The sequence below is a fragment of the Mytilus galloprovincialis genome, chromosome 1 (assembly GCF_965363235.1).
Source record: "Mytilus galloprovincialis chromosome 1, xbMytGall1.hap1.1, whole genome shotgun sequence".
Taxonomy (NCBI): Eukaryota; Metazoa; Mollusca; class Bivalvia; order Mytilida; family Mytilidae; genus Mytilus; species Mytilus galloprovincialis.
In genome coordinates this window covers 112,165,599-112,189,017 of record NC_134838.1, presented here as the reverse complement: position 1 = coordinate 112,189,017, position 23,419 = coordinate 112,165,599, and the positions used below count along the sequence as shown (strand labels likewise).

Genomic DNA, 23,419 nt, shown 5'->3' with positions numbered 1-23,419 from the left:
TTTAGTCCAGATTTTTAGTATTCGTATTGTTATCTTAGAAAGTCTTACGGATTAAAATACTACAATAGGTTACAATTTGACAATTTAGTAGTGTCAACCCTGTGATTATGACCCGTGTAAATAGCATATTAATCCTGAATACACCGTTTGGTGGTGCGCCTGTCAGATGCGGAACGTACAGATAAGGTAATATGTAACAGGTGATTATACTATTGGTATCGGTAGCGGACTCGACCCGGAACTTCTTAATTATTGGCAATATTAATTACGTGGAAAACAAAAGGGCCTGGAGTGGTGTAATTTTTAATCTACACCTGTGTACTATATTAGTTGTATATAAAGTTGAATTCTTTGATTCGTCGTTTTTACGTGATGACGGCTGACAAATTGGACCTCGTAATTTTAGTATTATAGATATATATACTCCGTAATATGCAGGTGTTGCTGGAATGTTGCTACATTTAAATGGAAAGTTTACAATTGGTAAGCTGAAATAATCTCTTTTATCGGAAAGTTTTGTTTTAAACCGACCCTTACTGTCAATTTCTAGATGTAAGTCCTGTGTGAAGTCGGCTTAATAAAATGAAGGCACAAGTCGACAAGTTGGTCTCATACAAGTGAGAGGTTTAGCTAGCTATAAAACCAGGTTCAATTCACCATTTTCTACATTTGAAAATGCCTGTACCAAGTCAGGAATATGACAGTTCTTGTCCATTCGTTTTTGATGCGTTTTGTTATTTGGTTTTGCCATGTGATTATGGACTTTCCGAATTGATTTTCCTAAGTATTTTTGTGATTTTACTTTTTTCCCATGAGAATGTCGATAGTTTGTAGAACAAAATAATAGTTCGACCATTTTATTGTTTTATAGATTCAAAGTATCGTATCTTTATTGTTTTATTTGACTTTTGGAGTGTTCGATGGTATGCAATTATTTTTAAATGGTGATGAAACTGACCTATAATGCACACTTCACCATGATATTTCTTAAATTTATCTAGTAAAAAGAATTTTGTTTTTTGAAAAGCTATATGACTATAAAATGTCCATACAACTTTTATATAGTGTATCATGTGCTAAACTAATAGAATTTACTCATGCTTTAATTTTATTCAAACGAAACAAGAACCCACAAATCATACAAAATCATAAACTATCTAAAATTCGTTTTTCACAACATTCTTATAAACACATCTTGCATCAGACGGAACACATGTGTCAAAATTTCCCCAAGACCATAGTATCAATGTAATTCACATTTAAATGCTTATTTGAAGCCATTTAAAATAGTAACCCTCTGTTGTCATACACTAATGATGAAATGCTATTCTTTCAAAGCATTATAATATAACGTTTCGTCTGTCAATTTAGTGCAATCTGGTCAAGGAGTAAATATTTGAATTATTTGAGAGTATAAATTAGTACGATGTGTAGAATAAACCAATCACACCAGCCCAGTTACACACATTTATTCAAATAAAAAATAGACATTCAGATCATTAGACATGTAAAAAGTGATTGAAGGGAATGTGGGCTATAAATTTAAATGAGAAATTAAACCAAGATAAAAACTACATGTAAAAGAGACAAAGAGGGAGGTCAATCAAGGTATTGTTCTACATCTACATCTACATCTATGACATAGCTTCGAAAAGGGTACTTCGACCCATCACTCAAGTATAGTTTAACTTTTTTTTAACTATCATACAAAGAAGGAGAGGAGACATCAAAAATTTGCTTCAAACGTGTGCGTCTCAAAGTGGTTAATAAATCCTTAATGTGACATGTGACAAACATCATTTAACCATATCATTTTGACAAACAAAACAATCAACACCTTTATTAATTAGTCCTTTGTTGTCGATAGCTATAAAATGCAATCAGCTGAATATTGATTTCTGTCAAAATCTTAATGAGTTCAGGGTGAGTTCTGAGTATTGTGTGATCAGGTAAATTCTGAGAAACCCGAAAAAAAGTAAATTAACAAGATGGACGAAAATAAATCGTTATATATATTTCTTTCGCCAAATTCTTTAGTGTTTATTCATTGCAATGTAGACTCTAAGATAAGTTTGAAAGAATATTTATAGACCACAATGGGGCAAACTCATCTTATTTAGGGGGGGAGTAGAAAAAAAGGAAAATTTTAAACGAAAAATATGTTTATGTTACTTAGCGAAAAAAAATGAAGTGGCAAAAAATATATTGTTTTGGTGAAAGAGGTGGCGAAAAAAATAATAGACCATGGGGAAACCCTGCTTTTTTGGCATGCTTGGTTGATTTGGGAAAGTAAATGAAATAAAAGATTTATTAACTAGATTGTTTTATTGATTTTAGAAAAAAGTTAAAAAAGACCGGGTGACCTTAGATCTAAGGGTACCCAAATTGCACCTATTTTGACAGTTTTCATTCTGTGTTTATTTTGTAGATGTATCATTATATACCATATTGTTTCACCAATTTAATTTTGAATCCATATGGAATCATAGAAAAATTGGTCTGAACTGACCTCGAAACCATCCATGATTCTTTAATGATGAGTACCCAAATTGCATCCATGCTTAAATTCGCATCGTCAAAAGTCGAATAACAGAGCTTTTGTTTAATTTTTTCAAATATTTTGAACAATTGGATATTAGTACATGCTTACTCTTCATTTTTTGAGAAATGGATACTTGTAACACTTTGTATTTGCTAATTCTAAATAGATGACGTTTTGATGACGTCGCATGGCGACATTTCCGTACATTTTGCTTTTTTCAGTATACACTTCATCTGTTGATAAATACTGTGAACGTTTTGTGTATATCTAAATAGTTTTACCTATGTTGAAAGACGTGCATAGTATCAAATCATAAAAATACAAATTGTTTGGTCTTTAAGAAATCTTGTAAGACTTGTAAGATTTCCGCTGCTATTTTTGGTGGAAGAAGACATCAAGTCTTCTGAAGACCTATGGGACCGACTTTAAACTCATTGAGCCTCCGTATGCCGCATTCGTTTCTGTGTATTACAATTTCATAACAACTTAAGATTCCTGACACCGATTTTTACACATGATTAAGCATCTGAATCATTTAATTTGTAAATTAGGATTGAAAAACAATCACTATCGTAAATATGACCTTTTTATTTATGTAAATTAATAAATTTCATCTCATCCACATGAAATCCATGAACGTTATTTGTTTACTTGTAACTGGATGTTTTTACTGTAGATATTTGTAGTACGCATGCGTGAATTTGGTATCTGGACAACTCGCCCTGTTTACAAGTTCGCCCTTGAAGTTACGAATTTGCAATCTTGCAGACAAGAAGATTTTGTTTTTAATAAATAAAAAGGATCTATTTCTTATTAAATTGGTGTCTTTATTCATTGTTTTCCTTGTCATGTGAACTAGATGCCTTTCTACTTCAAATGGTTTGAATCTATTAAGTATTTATAAAATTATTCAAGACTCAGTTGACAAGAGCCGTACGTTACTGTTGGGAGAATTTGATTAAACTCTAAATGCTCATAGAATAAGAAATATAATTGAAACTGAATGTACCTCCTTCTAAATAATTTATTGCAATATAAATATAAATCCCTTTTGACAAGAGAAATCTGACTTTTGTCAGAAATATTTTTTTCACATGTGCAAAGGTAATCACGTGTGGCGGCCATATTGGTTTGTTTACAAATATGTGAAGAAGCCTGTAGAACCATGACATAAATAGTCTCTGAAAGCGTAAACTTTATGCAATACTATTTTATCAATCATGATTATTTTCATAAATTTTTAATTTGATTATTTAAAGAAATAAAATTATAACAATTACGATTTTAGATAAGAGATTCTACTCACGACATGCTGTGATCTATTTATAGCCAAATTAGTTTACCTGTGTGAAAATGTAAATAATTTGTTAACCAAGGGTCCGGAAACGATCATATATGCCAGACATGACTGATTTGGAAACTCAAAAGTCCTAAATCATTTCTTGGGATTTAGGTCAAATTTTATTTTTCAACAGAAATAATTTCGGTCATTTCGTTCAGATTGAGTTTCAAATCGCCATTTTAAACATATTTTTGTTTTGTTATCGATTTTATGTAATTAAACTGCCACTCCAGTAAAGTGTTATAATCCTGAGGGCCCTCCTAATAGCTATATTAATGCCTCGGGGAGCTATTGGCTAATGATCGCTAATCTCTTTTATACCTGTGTTTTTAATTCACACTTGGCTATTAATCACAAGCTCCGAACTAATATTATAAAGAAATTAAAATTCAATACCAACTGTCTTCATTATTTAATTACTTTTCAGCTAAGACAATTGTCAATTATGATTTAAAATTAAATTAAAACTTGATTTAATTTACGTAGAAAAAAGATTTTATTCACTACTGACACACGTGTTTTGTTTACTATGATACGCATGCCTAAAATTCTCTTCCGCAAATTTGACACTAAATCGTAAATTTAAAATGATTTCTTGCTAAATAAAGCAAGTGCAACTATTTTCATTAATATTCTTACACTATTAAAGGTAAAATATTAAAAAACGATGTTTTCCTGTGAATTTGATAAACAAAACTAATCCCGGGAATAAGTCCGGAATTGTTCGTTTTAGTATTGTCGTATTACATCCGGTTTGAATTTCGACTTCAGAATCGAAAGAAACGTAAGCGATGACTGAGAAAATTACGATTTTGAGTCATTAAAATCATTTTATTCTTAAACTGTTGCCTTCCCTTAATTGCTCTTGATCGATTTTTGGAAAATGGTAGGATAAATCATGAAGTAAACGATGCAACACTTTTACTTGAACAGTTAAACAAGTTCGTTGATGCTACGAGTAGGAGCATACTCATGCAGTAATGAGATTTTGACAATCTGTTTTTGAAAAGGGGCACCAACTTTTAAGTTATATGAAAATGACCGAAATTAGGTGAACAAATTTCCGGATCCTTGTTGTTAACCAAACAAGTTAAGACAAACTATGGATGGAAGATAATAATTTGCATAAATATTTCAGGACATTTGATTGTATTTAATAAATATAGGATTTAAAAACTGCAAGTGGAAACAAATTTAATCATTAGTTACATAATCAGCTGATAATTTTTCTCGCAAACATTGTGGTGATGTAACTGATAAAAATAACTCCATCAATCCTCCAGCCCTTTCACATATTAAGCAATAGATATAATTATTATTGTAGAATATTCATTGAATATACATTCATCGTCTAATTGAATATATCGGGTAATCAGATATTTTTAGCTGAAATTTTGGGTATCCGATTGTCCGGAGTCTACTGTACTACCATAAACATGATGAAGATAGTAAATAGTATTTTTTTTCACTGATTTATTGACATAAAACTGGTTGTAACATATTTTATTTTTGTATTCAGGTTGGGACCCCCCCCCCCCCCCCCCCAATTATGAGTGGCGTCCCTTAAATAAGGGACTGTTCCTAAAACAAGGGGTCATTTTACTGTTGAAAAAAAAAGAAAGAACATTTTTAAGATTTTTATTAAACTCAAAAGTGGGAAAATTCTTATATTTGGAACAACTTTTCTACATGAGGGGTCAAGTTAATAAAGAAGATATAAGTTTAGAAACAACAGAAAATTCTTTTGACATATTTTGACCATTTAGTACTTAATAGATGCATAGTTCTTGGGGGAAAGTTTCATCAAATAATATGAATAAAAATGTGCTAATTTTTTACAGTGGGTTGTAATGTTCTTCCAATAAGGTTACCCCTCATTTGGAGTGTTGTTCCCAACCTGTTAAAGGTCCATCTTTGTGTGCATAATTCAAAATTGGAAATTTCAACAAGCATCTAATATTCTTACGCAAGAAAATAAACACTGATCTGCTAGCTTCATCTCTTCTACCGATTTAATAACTAGAATCATGCAAACAGACTTAAGAAAAAGGCATATAAGTTCATCATACAAATATTACACTTTTTCTAGACAATCCAGATCGTGCAAAATACTTCGCTTAAAATTGTAACCTTAAAATTGTTGTTGTGCACTAAAAACCCCTATGGGAACTTTCAAAAGTTGGCGGGTATGTAACAAGCCTTACTATTTTTATGCTCCATTTATGGGCATTATGTTTTCTGGTCTGTCCGTTCGTCCTGCTTCTGGTTATAAAGTTTATGGTCTAGGTAGTTTTTGATGAAGTTGAAATCCAATCAACTTGAAACTTAGTGCACATGTGTTCCTTGTGATATGATCTTCTTAACTAAACTTTACTGCCAATTTAAAGATTTTACCAAATTTTCACAGTCCACTGAACATAGAAAATGATTGTACGGATGGGAAATCCATGTACTTATGACCTTTTCTTGTTTGAAGAAAAAAAAATACATCCTAACGATAATGGATCAAAGCAGCCTTGGTAAGTGGGGCTGCTTTTGTGGTAATTCAGGTTACCTTTTATTCACCTTCTTCCACCTCAGAGCTATCAGCTCTTTGATTCTGAATAGGTGCAACTTGGGTACCGTCACATTATATGAACAGACAGAAAAAGACGGGCACACAATTCTCCTGCATTCTAGATTGTATGATTGGAATATTTAAAATCATATTTCATCAATTTTTAAAGCTTTTTTGAATTTAAGATTGAGGTAAAACATACCATGATCTATAATGAACATAAAAAATTTAAATCATGGTAAAAAATATATACAATGTAACTATTTTCTTTCATTACAGATATAAAAAATGGTTCTTACGTGTAGATTTTATGGTAATAAGTACCCAGAGGTAGAGGATGTTGTTATGGTCAATGTCAGATCTATAGCAGAGATGGGAGCATATGTTCATCTCCTGGAATATAACAATATTGAAGGCATGATATTGTTGAGTGAATTGTCTCGTCGACGTATCCGTTCTATCAACAAATTAATTAGAGTGGGGAGGAGTGAATGTGTAGTTGTAATTAGAGTAGACAAAGACAAAGGTTTGTAAGACAATACATGTATCAAATAAGAGTGTTCATTTTAAAAAATAAGCTAAGGTGATGTGGTATAATTGCAGATGAGACAACTACATGTATCCATCAGAGTCCATATGACCTAGAAGGTAAGCAATTAAATGTCCCCATGGTGATATTGACCTAGAAATCTGAAATTTACTGAATTTATTAAAAAAAAAAATCAGAAATCCTTTAAAAAAATATTTTCCAATCATATTTCACTAGTTATTTTTCATACCACTATGTTACTAAACTACAAGTTGTGACTCGAACAAATGATACAAAGAACACATTACTCTTAGAGTCTTTTTTTATCATGGAATGTTCAACATCTTGTGTAATGTGCTTCCATTTGCTGAACTGCCTCATCTGTGTTAAAAAAGCTGCTTTCAGGCATGATCTCAGTTTCTGTCAAAGCAAAATTAAAGGCTATAAGATTGGTGTCAAGGTGTTAAAAAAGAGTTGATTAATTACTGCATGCATTTGTTATTGGGATTTTGTCATTTTAGACTAAAATGTGATTTTGAGAAAAATCCTGTTTAGTTCATAAAACCTAATAATTCTATTGGATTGCAAATTCATTAATTGTAAACATATAATGGAATGAGTTGATACAAATTGCAACCAATATAAAAATCTGTTTCTGATTCAATTGAACTTTTACAGTTAGCATGTAATTTTGAAATCAGTCAAGTCAGTGTTTTGGGTCTAGTATTCCACATAAACATGCTAAGTTACATCCTAAATATGTGTTTAGTATTTGTTTTTATACGACTGCAAAAATTGAAAATTTTTTGGTCGTATATTGGTATCACGTTTTGGCGTTGGCGTCGTCGTCTGAATACTTTTGGTTTTCGCACTATAACTTTAGTTTAAGTAAATAGAAATGTATGAAATTTAAACACAAGGTTTATGACCATAAAAGGAAGGTTGGGATTGATTTTGGAAGTTTTGGTCCCAACAGTTTAGGATTAGGGGCCAAAAAGGGCCCAAATAAGCATTTTCTAGGTTTTCGCACTATAACTTTAGTTTAAGTAAATAGAAAATCAATGATATTTTGACACAAAGTTTATGACCACAAAAGGAAGGTTGGGATTGATTTTGGGTGTTTTGGTTCCAACTGTTTAGGAATTAGGGGCCAAAAAAAGGGCCCAATAAGCATTATTCTTGGTTTTTGCACAATAACTTTAGTATAAGTGAATAGAAATCATTGAAATTTAAACACAAGGTTTATCAACACAAAAGGAAGGTTGGGATTGATTTTGGGAGTTGAGATCCCAACAGTTTAGGAATTAGGGGCCAAAAAGGGGCCCAAATAAGCATTTTTCTTGTTTTTCCCACCATAACTTTAGTATAAGTAAATAGAAATTTATGAAATTTAAACACAAGGTTTATGACCATAAAAGGAAGGTTGGGATTGATTTTGGGAGTTTTGGTTCCAACAGTTTAGGAATAAGGGCCCAAAGGGTCTAAAAATAAACTTTGTTTGATTTCATCAAAAATTGAATAATTGGGGTTCTTTGATATGCCGAATCTAGCTGTGTATGTAGATTCTTAATTTTTGGTCCCGTTTTCAAATTGGTCTACATTAAGGTCCAAAGGGTCCAAAATTAAACTTAGTTTGATTTTAACAAATATTGAATCCATGGGGTTCTTTGATATGCTGAATCTAAAAATGTATTTAGATTTTTGATTATTGGCCCAGTTTTCAAGTTGGTCCAAATCGGGGTCCAAAATTAAACTTTGTTTGATTTCATCAAAAATTGAATAATTGGGGTTCTAATCTTTGATATGCCAAATCTAACTGTGTATGTAAATTCTTAATTTTTGGTCCCGTTTTCAAATAGGTCTACAGATTTTTGATTATTGGCCCAGTTTTCAAGTTGGTCCAAATCAGGATCCAAAATTATTATATTAAGTATTGTGCAATAGCAAGAAATTTTCAATTGCACAGTATTCAGCAATAGCAAGAAATCTTCAGTTGCAATAGCAAGAAATTTTCAATAGCACAGTATTGCGCAATAGCAAGAAATTTTCAATTGCACAGTATTGTGCAATAGCAAGTATTTTCAATTGCACAGTATTGCGCAATAGCAAGAAATATCTAATTGCACAATATTGTGCAATAGCAAGAAATTTTCAATTGGAGTTATCTTTCTTTGTCCAGAATAGTAGTTGAATCAACTTAAATCATTGTTTTACACAATATACAATGTATATTCACTTTTACTACCAACTGATAAATTAAAACAATCTTTACCATTCAGTGATAACAAGCACTTTTTTACATTTTAATATTTTATGATGTATTTAAATGAGTAGTTATTGTTGCAAACTCCATTAGAAAATTGAATTAAGATCAGTTTTGGAATATGGGAAAAGGGGATATAAAAAAAAAAGTTGGGGGGGGGGGGGTCAATTTTTCTCATTTCAAATATCATAAATAAAAAGAAAATTTCTTCAAACATTTTTTTTTAGAGGATTAATATTCAACAGCATAGTGAATTGCTCAAAGGCAAAACAAAATTTTAAGTTCATTAGACCACATTCATTCTGTGTCAGAAACCTATGCTGTGTCAATTATTTAATCACAATCCAAATTTAGAGCTGAATCCAGCTTGAATGTTTTGTCCATACTTGCCCCAACCGTTCAGGGTTCAACCTCTGCGGTCGTATAAAGCTGCGCCCTGCGGAGCATCTGGTTAGATGTTAAATATCCATCCATCACTTAATCAATCATATTTCAATTTGTTGTAAAGGCCCCTTTAATGAGATAACAGTAACTTAATTCCAATACTTTTGTATTATTTTAAAAATAAAAACCTGAAAAACTGTGAAAGTTAAAGTTTTAACCAAACTTTCTCTTATTTATGCTAAACACATGTATAAATATACAACATTTTGATTTTTCAGGATATATTGATTTATCGAAGAGAAGAGTTTCACCTGAGGAAGTATGTAAATGTGAAGAGAAATTTGCAAAAGCTAAAGCAGTAAGTGAAATAAATGTTTGGTGTATCATTTTACAACATATGTGGTTTAGATAGTGGAAAGGTGGGGGTTATTAGCACATTAAACCTCAGCACATCTTTTGCCGGTACTATGTTTTCTGTGTAACTCTATATGTTTGGTCATTGGTCATTTTATACATGTATCCATAACCTAGTTCTTTTAAGTTTGTAATTTTCTATATAATATCCTTTCAATCGTCCTAAAATCTGGTCACCTGTCAAAATTTTATTTAATATTGAAAGAAGTACATATCATTATAATTTCTTTACAAGATACATTGAAAACAAGATTTTAGTTTTGTATAATTAGCATTAATGTGAAAATCTTCAAATTAAAAAAGCTAATTTTAGTGAAAAAGTAAGGTTAAGTAAGCCTTTAACACACCTCATCATTTATACATGTGATATATAATGTCATCATGTACTGTAATAACTGTATGCATTATTTCTTAACAATTATCTATTTAGTTGCCATATGATGAGAATATTTGTTTTGTGGAAAAATAAGTCTACAATTGATCCCCCCTCCCTTTGAAAGGTATAATGCATCGGAACTAAACACATTTATTTAAAAACCAGTTGTTGGCATGACATGGGTTATGTTCTTCTCCTATATGTTATGATGGTATGATACTAAACCCTTCACAGGAAGGATTGTGCTTGATATTCATATGATGAAGACATAATCTTTCAATCATTTTAATTGAAGTCTGGAGCTGGCATGTCAGTTAACTGCTAGTAGTCTGATGTTATTTATGTATTATTGTCATTTTGTTTATTTTCTTTGGTTACATCTTCTGACATCAGACTCGTACTTCTCTTGAACTGAATTTTAATGTGCGTATTGTTATGTGTTTACTTTTCTGCATTGGCTAGAGGTATAGGGGGAGGGTTGAGATCTCATAAACATGTTTAACCCTGCTGCATTTTTGCGCCTATCCCAAGTCAGGAGCCTCTGGCCTTTGTTAGTCTTTTATTATTTTTAATTTTAGTTTCTTGTGTACAATTTAGAGTTTAGTATGGCGTTCATTATCACTGAACTAGTATATATATTTGTTTAGGGTCCAGCTGAAGGACGCCTCCGGGTGTTGGAATTTCTCGCTGCATTGAAGACCTGTTGGTGACCTTCTGCTGTTGTCGTCTCTATGGTCGAGTTGTTGTCTCTTTGACACATTTCCCATTTCCATTCTCAATTTTATAATACATGTATATAGCAGGGTTTAAGCTAGGATTTTGAGGGCTTTAGTCACTTTTGCGCGCTATTAAAATCAACCTTATTTTGTGTAAAAGCAAGGGACCAATGATGTATATTACTAGCTTCATCTTTTGACTTTGTCAAATTTTAAGGGATTGAGGCACCAGCATGTTATTGTATGATTTGACTGTATTGGCCATTATTATGAAAGATTCTAACATGGAATCCAGAAATTTAGTTCACAATTTCTCTTCAGTTTGTTCCAGGGGTCATTCCTGATCAACAAAAGTTGGATTCAATTTTTTTTAAACAACAAATCACAGCAGAAATTAACTTGCAATGATTATTTCACTCCATAATCATTATCCTTATAAAAGGTCTAAATCGATATTTGGAAATCATTTCTATCAAGTTGGAAATGTGTAAAATCGTTTTTGGAACTATTATAATGACTGAAAGGAGGTTGTAAACAAATCAACAGTAGATCACATTTACTACTTTCGGTTTTAAAATGAAACGTAAACGGGAAGTGACACGTGGATAATAAATTCAAAACGAGTCCGGATTCATCAGAAAATTATCATTTTTCGATTCAAATTCCTTTAGTAAGAGATATATATTTGTCTCTCGTTTAATTGATTCTAAATGATTTCGTATTTTACGTTTTTAATGTCTATAAGTAGTCAAAGGAATACTTTCACGAATGCGTAGAACACAATACAGAAAGCACCTGTTTAACTCGTGAAAGTTTTGAATAATCACTTTAAAGTTCTTTATTTTAAATGGAAATTGTCGAAAGTTTTTGATGAAAATTTAAATCAAATATGACGAAAATGCCTTCGAATGACGAATCTACAACAAACGAACTTCAGATTGTGATCGTTTGAGAAATATTGAAATTCAAATGCGAACTGTCCGAGTTGTTAGATTTTTTTTATTAAATGACGAAACTATACTCCTGGTTGTTGAAATGCCGACTGACTGATCTTCCTGGGGAAATAATTATGATGGTCATTCAATTATGGGGTTTATTAATAATTAACAGATTAGTGACCCATCCGATGGCGATAAGCGGATTAGTTGTAATCACAACTTGTAACACCTGTTGAAAATGTTAATTACCTGGAGGTCATAAACTTGTCAAAAACATGAAGACAGGTAGATTTATAGTTTTTATTGCGAAATTTTTTTTTCACTTTCAAAATAAAAGTGACGAAATTGATTTGAAATACTTTCGTCATTGAGAAAACCCTTTCGTAAAATACGAAAGTGACGAGCGCTAGAAAAATCACTGTATATAGTCTATAATTATTTTTTTTTTAAATTTTTCCAGGTAAACAGTATTTTAAGACATGTAGGAGAATTAATGAAATATTCCACCAGTGAACAGCTTGAGGATTTATATAAAAAGACAGCTTGGTATTTTGATGAAAAATACAAAAAACCTGGTGCAGCATATGAAGCATTTAAACATGCTGTCACGTAAGTTAGATCAAAACAGAGACAGTATTGTCTTGTTTGCATTATTATTTGTCCTATAATTGTGTTCATATATATTTTGGGTATATTTTACTTATGTCTACATTTCATTTGTACAATGCTTACAATTAAAAGGGGTATACTATTTTAGCCCTATTCGTCTCTCTGTCCGCTGAATAAGAATTACAAATCAGAGCCTCCTGAAATTTGGGATCAAGCTTGATGTGAACATGTTTGACCGTATGATGCATTCTCACATTCATTCCTGAATTTTGACATATAATGACCATGAAAATTCAATTTTTGTAAAAAAATTATCTGGATCCACAAATCAGATCACAAATAAACTTGATAACAGCATTTACATGAACATGCTCTTTCATGTTTAGTATTCAAAAATTTACAGCCAGGGTATAATTAATGAGCAAGAGCTCAAATTTCAAAGTTTTGTTGATTTCTACCTTTTCTTTGAACAGAAATCCAGAAATATTAGATGAATGTGATATTGATGATGAAACAAAAGAAGTTTTAATAGACAACATCAAGAGAAGATTAACTCCACAGGCTGTTAAAATCAGAGCAGGTAAAACAAGTGACTGTGTGCTTCTCAGTTAACTCCACAGGCTGTTAAAATCAGAGCAGGTAAAACAAATGACTGTGTGCTTCTCAGTTAACTCCACAGGCTGTTAAAATCAGAGCAGGTAAAAACAAATGACTGTGTGATTCTCAGTTAACTCAACAGGCTGTTAAAATCAGAGCAGGTTAAACAAATGACTGTGTACTTCTCAGTTAACTCCACAGGCTGTTAAAATCAGAGCAGGTAAAACAAATGACTGTGATTCTCAGTTAACTCCACAGGCTGTTAAAATCAGAGCAGGTAAAAACAAATGACTGTGTGCTTCTCAGTTAACTCCACAGGCTGTTAAAATCAGAGCAGGTAAAACAAATGACTGTGATTCTCAGTTAACTCCACAGGCTGTTAAAATCAGAGCAGGTAAAACAAATGACTGTGATTCTCAGTTAACTCCACAGGCTGTTAAAATCAGAGCAGGTAAAACAAATTACTGTGTGCTTCTCAGTTGGGTAACATCAATATATTCAAACCAAAATATTTAATTGATTGTAGGTTACTTAATGTCTGAGAGCTTTATTTAGGATGAACTATATTTAGTAATAAGGTAAACTTTTCATGTATGAGCATATACTCCATTTGTCTTGGTCAATATTTAATGTTTTACTACTGTAAATTCAGAAATTATTGCGTGCATTTATTATTGCAATTTTGTCATTTTGGACTTAAATGCGATTTTTGATTTTTACGATTTTGAGAAAAATTTGGTTTAATTCATATAAAATATTTCAAAATGCATTTTTAAATTATTACGTTTACAACTCTGTCACATTTTTCGCAATAATAAAATAAAAAATAATAAAAATGCAATAATTTCAGAATTTACAGTATTTACTAAAAATAAGGAGATGTGGTATGATTGCAAATAAGACAACTATTCAATTTCAAATCAAGTGGATGTAAGCATTTAAAGGCAACAGTACAGCCTTCAACAAAGGGAAAACTTCATAAAGTATAGACCACTATAAAAGGCCCCAACTTAAAAAATATGAAACAATGCTATTGAGATTAAGAAAACTTAAATTGTTCTCTTGAAATAGAAGAAATTATATTTAAGTTTGATATCAATGGAAGTAACAGCATTCTTAATGAGTAAATAAACTTTAATTTTTAGATATTGAAGTAGCATGTACTAATTATGAAGGTGTTGATGCAGTAAAGAGAGCTCTGAAGAAAGGTCTAGCATTATCTACAGAAAGTATGCCAATTAAGGTAGGTAGCAATATATTAAATCATTGTGTTTTTTGCCCTACCTAGGGGCATTAAATTTCGGTCTTTGTATCCGTCTGTAAGTCCCACTTCACGTTAAAGTTTTTGGTCACTGTAGTTTTTGATGAAGTTGAAGTCCAATGAACTTGAAACTTAGTACACATGTTCTCTATGATATGATCTGTCTAATTTTGATATCAAATTAGAGTGTTTAATCCCAATTTTAGGGTTTAGTGAACATAGAAAATGATTGTTTACATCTATGCTAGAAGAAAAAAGGGTTTTTTCTCTGTTTGTCTGTTTCAGATGAATTTGACAGCTACTTCATTGTATGTTATGATTAAATTAGATAATGAGAAAGGGCAAACTTTACAGACTTGTGAAGTAAAGGTGTTTTCTGTTTCAGATAAATCTGATAGCCCCACCATTGTATGTAATGACAACATCTACTTTAGAGAGAACTGAGGGCATGGCCTTGTTAAATAAAGCTATAGCTACAATTAAAGAAGACATAGAAGAAGCAGGAGGAATCTTCAACATTCAGCAACAGGTATGATACAAATATAGTTTTGTCCATACATTTATCATAGACCACTTGACAAATATTACCTGGTTGGTTGTAGTTTTTTGTTGAACAACTTGCAATACATTACAATATATAAAACTGATAAAGCAAATTTTCTGTACACAAGTCTTTGAAGAAGGGGGCAAAAGTTTATAGCTGGATGCTGGAAGCTGGTTTAAATTTAAACTGAATTCACAGTTTTATTTTCATATGCTCTAAATAGAGGATATGTGTAATATTTACCCACACACATAAGGTTTATGCATTAAAATTAGGTAACTATGTTTTCAAAAGAAAATTTTTACAGTTGTAAAGTTAAGATCCTATGTGATTTATTTCTCTTTTATCACAAATTCTTATTTACCTGGTGTGTTAATATCCATGAGAGATGTCTGTATAAATGTTTCATCTGATAATCAAAACACCTTGACAAAATCAAGATCTACAATACACAATTTAAGAAATGTTGATGCACTATGGGAACATTATCGATTTCAGCAATCTGATTGGTGCAGACAATTTTTGTTTTCAACATTTTGATTGCTTTAGACATTATTTATGAGGACCCTTAGATTACACAACATAATGTATGGAAGTGGAAGCTGAATTTCTAAACTAAATTAAAAACAGTTTTTTGTATGTGTCTCTCAATTAAAACACAAAATTTCCGAGGAGAAGGTATTAAAATATTCTTAAATAATTTTAGGCTGCCAAACAGTTCAGCTTTGTTTTTTATTCTTTAATGATATATATTAATGTTTTCCTTTTTATTTACAGCCTCGTTTTGTATCAGATACTGATGAAGTTGAGTTAGCAAAACAAATGCAACGATTGGAAGAGGAGAATCGTGAGATCAGCGGAGATGAAGATTCCGAGGGAGAACAGAATGGCACAGATGGTGAGGAGGAGGAGGAGGATAAAGATAAAGCTGCAGATGTGGAATAACTTAAAAAAAATTTCTCAGATTATTTGTACATTGATCTGTAAATGTTAATGATATATTGATACAGTGGAGACACCTTCTGTTGAAAGACCTTATTTGACAGTGAAAAGCTGGGTTCAGTCTTTGAAATGGACTGAGACTAGTTACAATGAGAGTAGTGTTACAAAAGGTGAAATTGTACTTTTCTTGTACATTTATAATATATTTATTTCATTAAATGTATGTAATTTGATTTTGTGAAATATATTTTAATAACTTGATGCCACAAAAGATCTTGCAATACTTTGTAATGCATGTACTATAAAGTTTATATAGTAAAACATTTATCAGTATAATCTCTTTTGTTGCAATTATATTTAAAACTGTTTATAAAAATTGGAAACTATTTGGTCGTAAAAAAAGCCACGACATTTGATAGAAATGTTCTAGTTTTGTACTTTTTTGTCAAGTTTGTGACATTGTAGAAAGCTTGGCATAGGGATAGTGATCTGGCAGCAGCCTTAACTAACTACTTTAAAGCTTTATATTTTAAGAAGGAAGACCTGAATGCTTCATGTTTTGATGTATATAGATAACTTATGTTATGAAGTTTCAGTCTGTCATATGTTCATTGTCCTTGACCTCTATATCATGGTTCAGTGACTACTCGAACAAAAGTTAAGATTTTTTGTAATGTTAATTTTTCTCTTATGAGTTATGGGATAATTTTTTTTAGTATGTGTAAGTCTTCATGACTATCAGCAAGTTTTCATCTGACCTCAACCTCATTTCGTGGGTCAGTGAACAAGGTTTTTGTAGTCAAGTTCATGTATCAGATATGAAAGCAATGGGTCTCTTATATTTGGTGTTTATTTCCAGCTAGACAGTGTCATCTAACATTGACCCTATTTTCATTATTCATTCAATAAAGTTGAGTTTTTATACAACCACAAAAATTGAGAATTTTTTAGTCGTTTATTGGTATCACGTCGGCGTCAGCGTTGTCGTCATGGTCATCCGAATACTTTTGGTTTTCGCACTATAACTTAAAAGTAAGGTTGGGATTGATTTTGGAAGTTTTGGTCCCAACAGTTTAGGAATTAGTTGCCAAAAAGGGCCCAAATAAGCATTTTCTTGGTTTTCGCACTATAACTTTAGTTTAAGTGAATAGAAATCTATGAAATTTTGACACAAGGTTTATGACCACAAAAGGACGGTTGGGATTGTCTTTGGGAGTTTTGGTTCCAACAGTTTAGGAATTAAGGGCCAAAAAAGGGCCCAAATAAGCATTATTCTTGGTTTTCGCACAATAACTTTAGTATAAGTTAATAGAAATCAATGAAATTTAAACACAAGGTTTATGACCACAAAAGGAAGGTTGGGATTGATTTTTGGAGTTGAGGTCACAACAGTTTATGAATTAGGGGCCAAAAAGGAGCCCAAATAAGCATTATTTTTGGTTTTTGCACCATAACTTTAGTATAAGTAAATAGAAATCTATGAAATTTAAAAACAAGGTTTATGACCATAAAAGGAAGGTTGGGTTTGATTTTGGGAATTTTGGTCCCAACAGTTTAGGAATAAGGGGCCCAAAGGGTCCAAAATTGAACTTTGTGTGATTTCATCAAAAATTGAATAATTGGGGTTCTTTGATATGCCGAATCTAACTATGTATGTAGATTCTTAATTTTTGGTCCCGTTTTCAAATTGGTCTACATTAAGGTCCAAAGGGTCCAAAATTAAACTTAGTTTGATTTTAACAAAAATTGAATCCTTGGGGTTCTTTGATATGCTGAATTTAAAAATGTACTTAGATTTTTGATTATTGGCCTAATTTTCAAGTTGGTCCAAATGGGGGTCCAAAATTAAACTTTGTTTGATTTCATCAAAAATTGAATAAATAGGTTCTTTGATATGCTAAATCTAACTGTGTATGTAGATTCTTAATTTTTGGTCCAGTTTTCAAATTGGTCTACATTAAGGTCCAAAGGGTCCAAAATTAAACTAAGTTTGATTTTAACAAAAATTAAATTCTTGGCTTATTTGATATGCTTTATCTAAACATGTACTTTGATTTTTTATTATGGGTCCAGTTTTCAAGTTGGTCCAAATCAGGATTCCATATCAAGTATTGTGCAATAGCAAGAAATTTTCAATTGCACAGTATTGCACAATAGCAAGAAATATCTAATTGCACAATATTGTGCAATAGCAATTAATTTTCAATTGGAGTTATCTTTCTTTGTATAGAATAGTAGTTGATAATATATGTTGGAAATTTGCCAGACATGACTATGATGTCATTTTCTATTTTTATTTGCCAATAACTTTATGTAAATAACTTCATTGGAAATTTGCCAATATAAAATGTTGCTGATGAAGCTTTTTTTCCTTATCTTATCTAAAATGTTTTTAGATAATGTATGTTGGACATTTGCCAGACATGACTATGATGTCATTTTCTATTTTTATTTGCCAATAACTTTATGTAAATAACTTCATTGGAAATTTGCCAATATAAAATGTTGCTGATGAAGTTTTTTTTTCCTTATCTTATCTAAAATATTTTTAGATAATATATGTTGGAAATTTGCCAGACATGAATATGATGTCATTTTCTATTTTTATTTGCCAATAACTTTATGTAAATAACTTCATTGGAAATTTGCCAATATAAAATGTTGCTGATGAAGCTTTTTTTCCTTATCTTTTCTAAAATGTTTTTAGATAATGAATATTGGAAATTTGCCAGACATGACTATCATGTCATTTTCTATTTTTATAATTTTCTGATGTATTTAAATGAGTGTTTATGGTTGCAAAGTCCATTTAAAATTTGAATTGAGATGATGATGATGATGGAGTGGCTTGACATTTGTTTTGTGTAAAAAACCCATATAATGTCAAAAATTTGATCACAATCCAAATTCAGAGCTGTATCACGCTTAAATGTTTTGTCCATACCTGCCCCAACTGTTCAGGGATCGACCTCTGCGGTTGTATAAAGCTGTGCCCTGCGGAGCACCTGGTTGTGTTTTGTTCTGTTTTCTTACACTATATGCAAAAGATCAACTATATTTGATGTATGGAATGATTGTAAGGTGTATATGTCTGTCTGGCAGGTATCATCTGACCTTGACCTCATTTTCATGATTCATTGGTCCATGTTAAATTTCCATGGTGAAATATGTTTCTCAAATACTATAAGCAATATGTCAACAGTGTTTGGTGTATGGAATGATTGCAAGGTTTACATGTCTGTCTAAATTAAGAAAATTTAACATTGACCAATGAACCATGAAAACTGATCAATGCCAGACAGACATGTAAACCTTGCAATCATTCCATACACCAAGCATTGATCAGTTTTCATGGTTCATTGGTCAATGTTAAATTTTCTTAATTTAGTTTGTTTTCTAAGATCTATTATCAATAGGTCAACTATATATAAAATGATTATAAGGTGTACATGTATTTCCTGTTTGGTTATCTAAGCTTCGCCTCATTTTCTTGGATAAGTGTATGCAATACTTGTAGAAAAGCTTTATTGAGGACTATCAACATAAAATCAAAAATCAGGAAAGCAGGCAAGACATATCAGTGAGTGCACTCAAGTGAAGATTTTGCAAATAATTGTGAAAACTTCTGTTGGAGTCATTTATTTTCGTTTGTACCAATTTTTTGTGGATTCAGGAAAACTTGTATGTTCTTGGTTTTGCCAAAGTCTGCATACAGGCCTATAGAAAATTTGTTATTCGATGAACATTTAATTTCGTGGTTCACCTTTACCCACGAAATCCACGAAGATTGGTTTCCAATGAATAATAATGAATCCACAGTAGTAGCTATTAGAAAATTGTATCCTGCAAAAATGATCAGCATAACTAGATCTATCTACTATTTCAGAAAAAAAAAGTGTTTTGGAGTTGTGGCCCTGCTTACAGATGGGGCAATATGCACAAGTGTTTCTCCATAGGTGGTAATGGTAACATTTTCTTCTGTAGCTCAGTCCGTATCATACACTTTGATATGTATGATGACTCATTTCAAAGCTGAGACATTTTCATATATGTGTTTAAATTTTGGGGGTACAAAGTGCAATTACAACTGCAAAAAAAATTTGAGATCGTATAATGGTATGATGTCGTTGTCGTCTGCGTCGTCCAAAGACACATTCGTTTCTGGTTAATAACTTTAGTTAACGTGAATGGATCTCTTTGAAATTTAATAAGAACAAAATGGTTAGGATGATGGTCCCAACCATTTAGGAATTAGAGGCCCAAAACAAGAATTTTTCTACTTTCAGGATAATTACTTGTGTATAAGTATTTCAATTGCTCTTAAATTGTTCCATAATGTTTAATACCACGAGTAGAAGGTTTGGATTCATTTTGGGGGTTATGGTGCCAACAGTTTAGGAATAGAGGGCCAAAAAGGGGCCAAAAACAAGCATTTTTGTAGTTTCTGAACAATAACTTGTATGTTAGAGTATGGATCTATCTGACATTGTACCACAAGGTTCCATTCATGCAGGAATTAGGGGACAAAAACGAGCATATATCTAGTTTCCAGATAAAAACTTGTGTTTAAGTGTATGGATCTCTCTGAAATTGTACTACAAGGTTCCATACTACAAAGGAAAGGCAGGGATTGAGTGTGGGGTAATTGCTCCAAGGGGAGATTTAAAAAGTTTTGGGGGTTCCAATTTTTAAAAAAAAATTTTTTATAAAGTTTCAAGAAGGAATCTTTAACTGCACAGTATTGCCCATTAGATTTGTAAGATCTAGATATTTGTTTTGTGTCAGAAACCTATATTATGTCAAAAATTTGATAACAGTCCAAATTCAGACAGTATCAAGCTTGAATATTGTGTCCAAATTTGGCCCAACTGTTCAGGGTTCAAAATCTGCGGTCATATCAGGCTGCACTCAGCGAAGCATTTTATTTCATAAATTAGCATACACCTAAAATCCTTTCATGATGCAGCTCTTCATGGTAAAAATTCCCATTTTTCACACAATAAGTTCTTTGAAAATTTAAAACTTTGAATACATTTAATACTCCCATTGTTTTTACATTTATTTTATGGTCCTCTTCTTTCCAAATCAACACAAATGGTTAAGCTCAGTCACTTGTAAAAAATAGAAACATGTCCAATATCACTACAAAGAGATTTTTTGTTTACTTACAACTTTTGAGTTCAATTGGAGGTGCATTAGGGATGTTGACCTATATAACATTATAAAGGGACATAACTCAAGAACAGTAAAAGTGACTACCTAAATTCATACCTACTGTAAGTTTTATGGTAATAAGTCACATAACATTTGGTTGAGGCAAACGGAAAAGTTAAAAAATGGAAATGAAAACTTCAGCATTTTTTCCATTTTTAAAGGGGCATAACTCTAGAAAGGTTAAAGTGACGCCACCCAAATTTACATTTGATCTGTGTTTTGTAGTTATAAGCAATGAGGATAAGTTTTATTCCATTGGTTGAGGCAAACTAAAGTAAGAGAAAGATGTACGGATAAAGGAACAGAGGAACAAGAGTATGACGTAATGCCCCCTCCATAATGGTTAAAAGCTTGTTTTGAAGAAAACTGAAGACCAAAATTGGGAATCACAGTTATTTTGTACAATGCTTGAAAATGCTTTAAATTTACCAAAGCACTGATATCTTTAAGAAAAACTAAAATCAAAACAGTACTTTTTCCACTAATATCTTGAAGATACTTTAAAATTTAATCAGTTTGCTTTCTTCTTCAAATAGCTTGAAGATACTTTAAAATGTATTAAAAAAAACTGATATTTATTTTTCTCAAGTCAAATGGTTTTAAATCAGCATACTTATAAATGACAACCTTCGATTATTTTACTTCAATTTGTGCTTTAAATTTCAAAGATGCCAAAAATGAGGGGAAAAAGGCTGGCCTTGCAATATTCTAGTTTTTCTAATGAATTGGATTTTATTGCACCTACAACAGAAAGACAATTATTTCCTATCCTGAAACATTCTTTGGGGCATTTTATAGCTGACTATCCAGTATGGGCTCTGCTCATTGTTGAAGGCCATACATTAACCTATATCTGTTAATTTCTGTGTCATTTGATCCCTTTAATATAGCGAGTTGTCTCACGGCAATCATACCACATCTTCTTTTTTATTCCAGTACAAGCACACTATTAATGTTAACTTTAGAAACCTATAATCCAGCAGGGTCTTTGTTCATTTTGGCAATATATATCTGTGATGATGCAAGATAATAAAATAAACAAAACCATGAACAAAACAGAGACTGATTTACAAGTAACCTATAAAGAAAATAAAACATTCAAACAAATATTTAACATTTATATTTAAGATAAATTGACATCAACTATCTTTAGTAGTAGACATAGCAGATATTTCAACTTTATCAGTCATTTTACATTCAGATTCATTGTTCTCGTCACATACAACATTATGTTTATCTGACGTATTACTGGTATCCTGTTTTACAATATTCTCATGTGTGTTGCTTGAAGATGCTTTGTTAGCATAACAGTCTAATATTGCACTAGTCACAGTTAATTTTTTTTGTAGTGCTGTATCATTTTCAAGTTTCTCTTTCTTTTCTAGTTGTCTTTTATACTCCTCAAGTTCCTTTCTGTAAACCAAAAGAAATATTTCAGTTAAATATGTTATCAGTTTAAAACGATATAACATTGATTTGGATAAAATAAAACTCATGTCTCCTGCATAACACAGGTAGTGATCATAAGACACAATCTTGATAACTTGTGCACTTTCAGATTTTAACCCTAGCTTGTTAAAAAGATTTCATTTCATAATGTTTCCTAATTATACCCCACGCAACGAAGTTGCGGAGGGTATAATGTTTTTGACCCGTCCGTCCGTCCGTCCGTCAGTCCGTCCGTCCGTCAGTCCGTCAGTCCTGTTTCTTGTCATCGCAACTCCTCTCAAACCACACAACAGAATTTCACGAAACCTTTTCAGATAATAAGGACATACTATGTAGTTGTGCATATCGACGGGAAATTGCTATTCAATTTTTTTTCTAGGAGTTACGCCCCTTTGAACTTGTTTACTTTAATGTACTACTGCAACAGTTTGTCATCGCAACTCCTCTCAAACCACACAACAGAATTTCACGAAACCTTTTCAGATAATAAGGACATACTATGTAGTTGTGCATATCGATGGGAAATTGCAATTCAATTTTTTTTCTAGGAGTTACGCCCCTTTGAACTTATTTACTTTAATGTACTACTGCAACAGTTTGTCATCGCAACTCCTCTCAAACCACACAACAGAATTTCACGAAACCTTTTCAGATAATAAGGACATATTCATGAAATTTTGTAGATAATAAGGACATACTATGTAGATGTGTATATTGACAGGAAATTATTATTCAATATTTT

General features: G+C 31.7%; 2 protein-coding genes across 3 annotated transcripts in view; one reads left to right on the top strand and one right to left on the bottom strand.

The window, feature by feature from the left end:
• The first annotated feature begins 1,179 nt into the window (after positions 1–1,179).
• Positions 1,180–16,247, top strand: LOC143051883 (eukaryotic translation initiation factor 2 subunit 1-like). Its single transcript, XM_076224879.1, has 8 exons — positions 1,180–1,248; positions 6,721–6,967; positions 9,896–9,975; positions 12,522–12,670; positions 13,144–13,250; positions 14,413–14,510; positions 14,914–15,057; positions 15,850–16,247. The coding sequence occupies exons 2-8, from the start codon at positions 6,730–6,732 to the stop codon at positions 16,015–16,017; spliced, it is 984 nt and encodes a 327-aa protein (XP_076080994.1). The 5' UTR covers positions 1,180–1,248; positions 6,721–6,729; the 3' UTR covers positions 16,018–16,247.
• Positions 16,248–22,333: 6,086 nt separating this feature from the next.
• The window catches only part of LOC143051868 (tRNA dimethylallyltransferase-like), a 32,928-nt gene continuing 31,842 nt past the window's right edge, over positions 22,334–23,419 (bottom strand). For both annotated transcript variants that reach the window (XM_076224859.1, XM_076224868.1), the window contains exon 12: positions 22,334–22,641. In XM_076224859.1, coding sequence (XP_076080974.1) covers positions 22,368–22,641 — 274 coding nt within the window. In that variant the 3' untranslated portion in view covers positions 22,334–22,367. The remainder of the gene's footprint in view (positions 22,642–23,419) is intronic.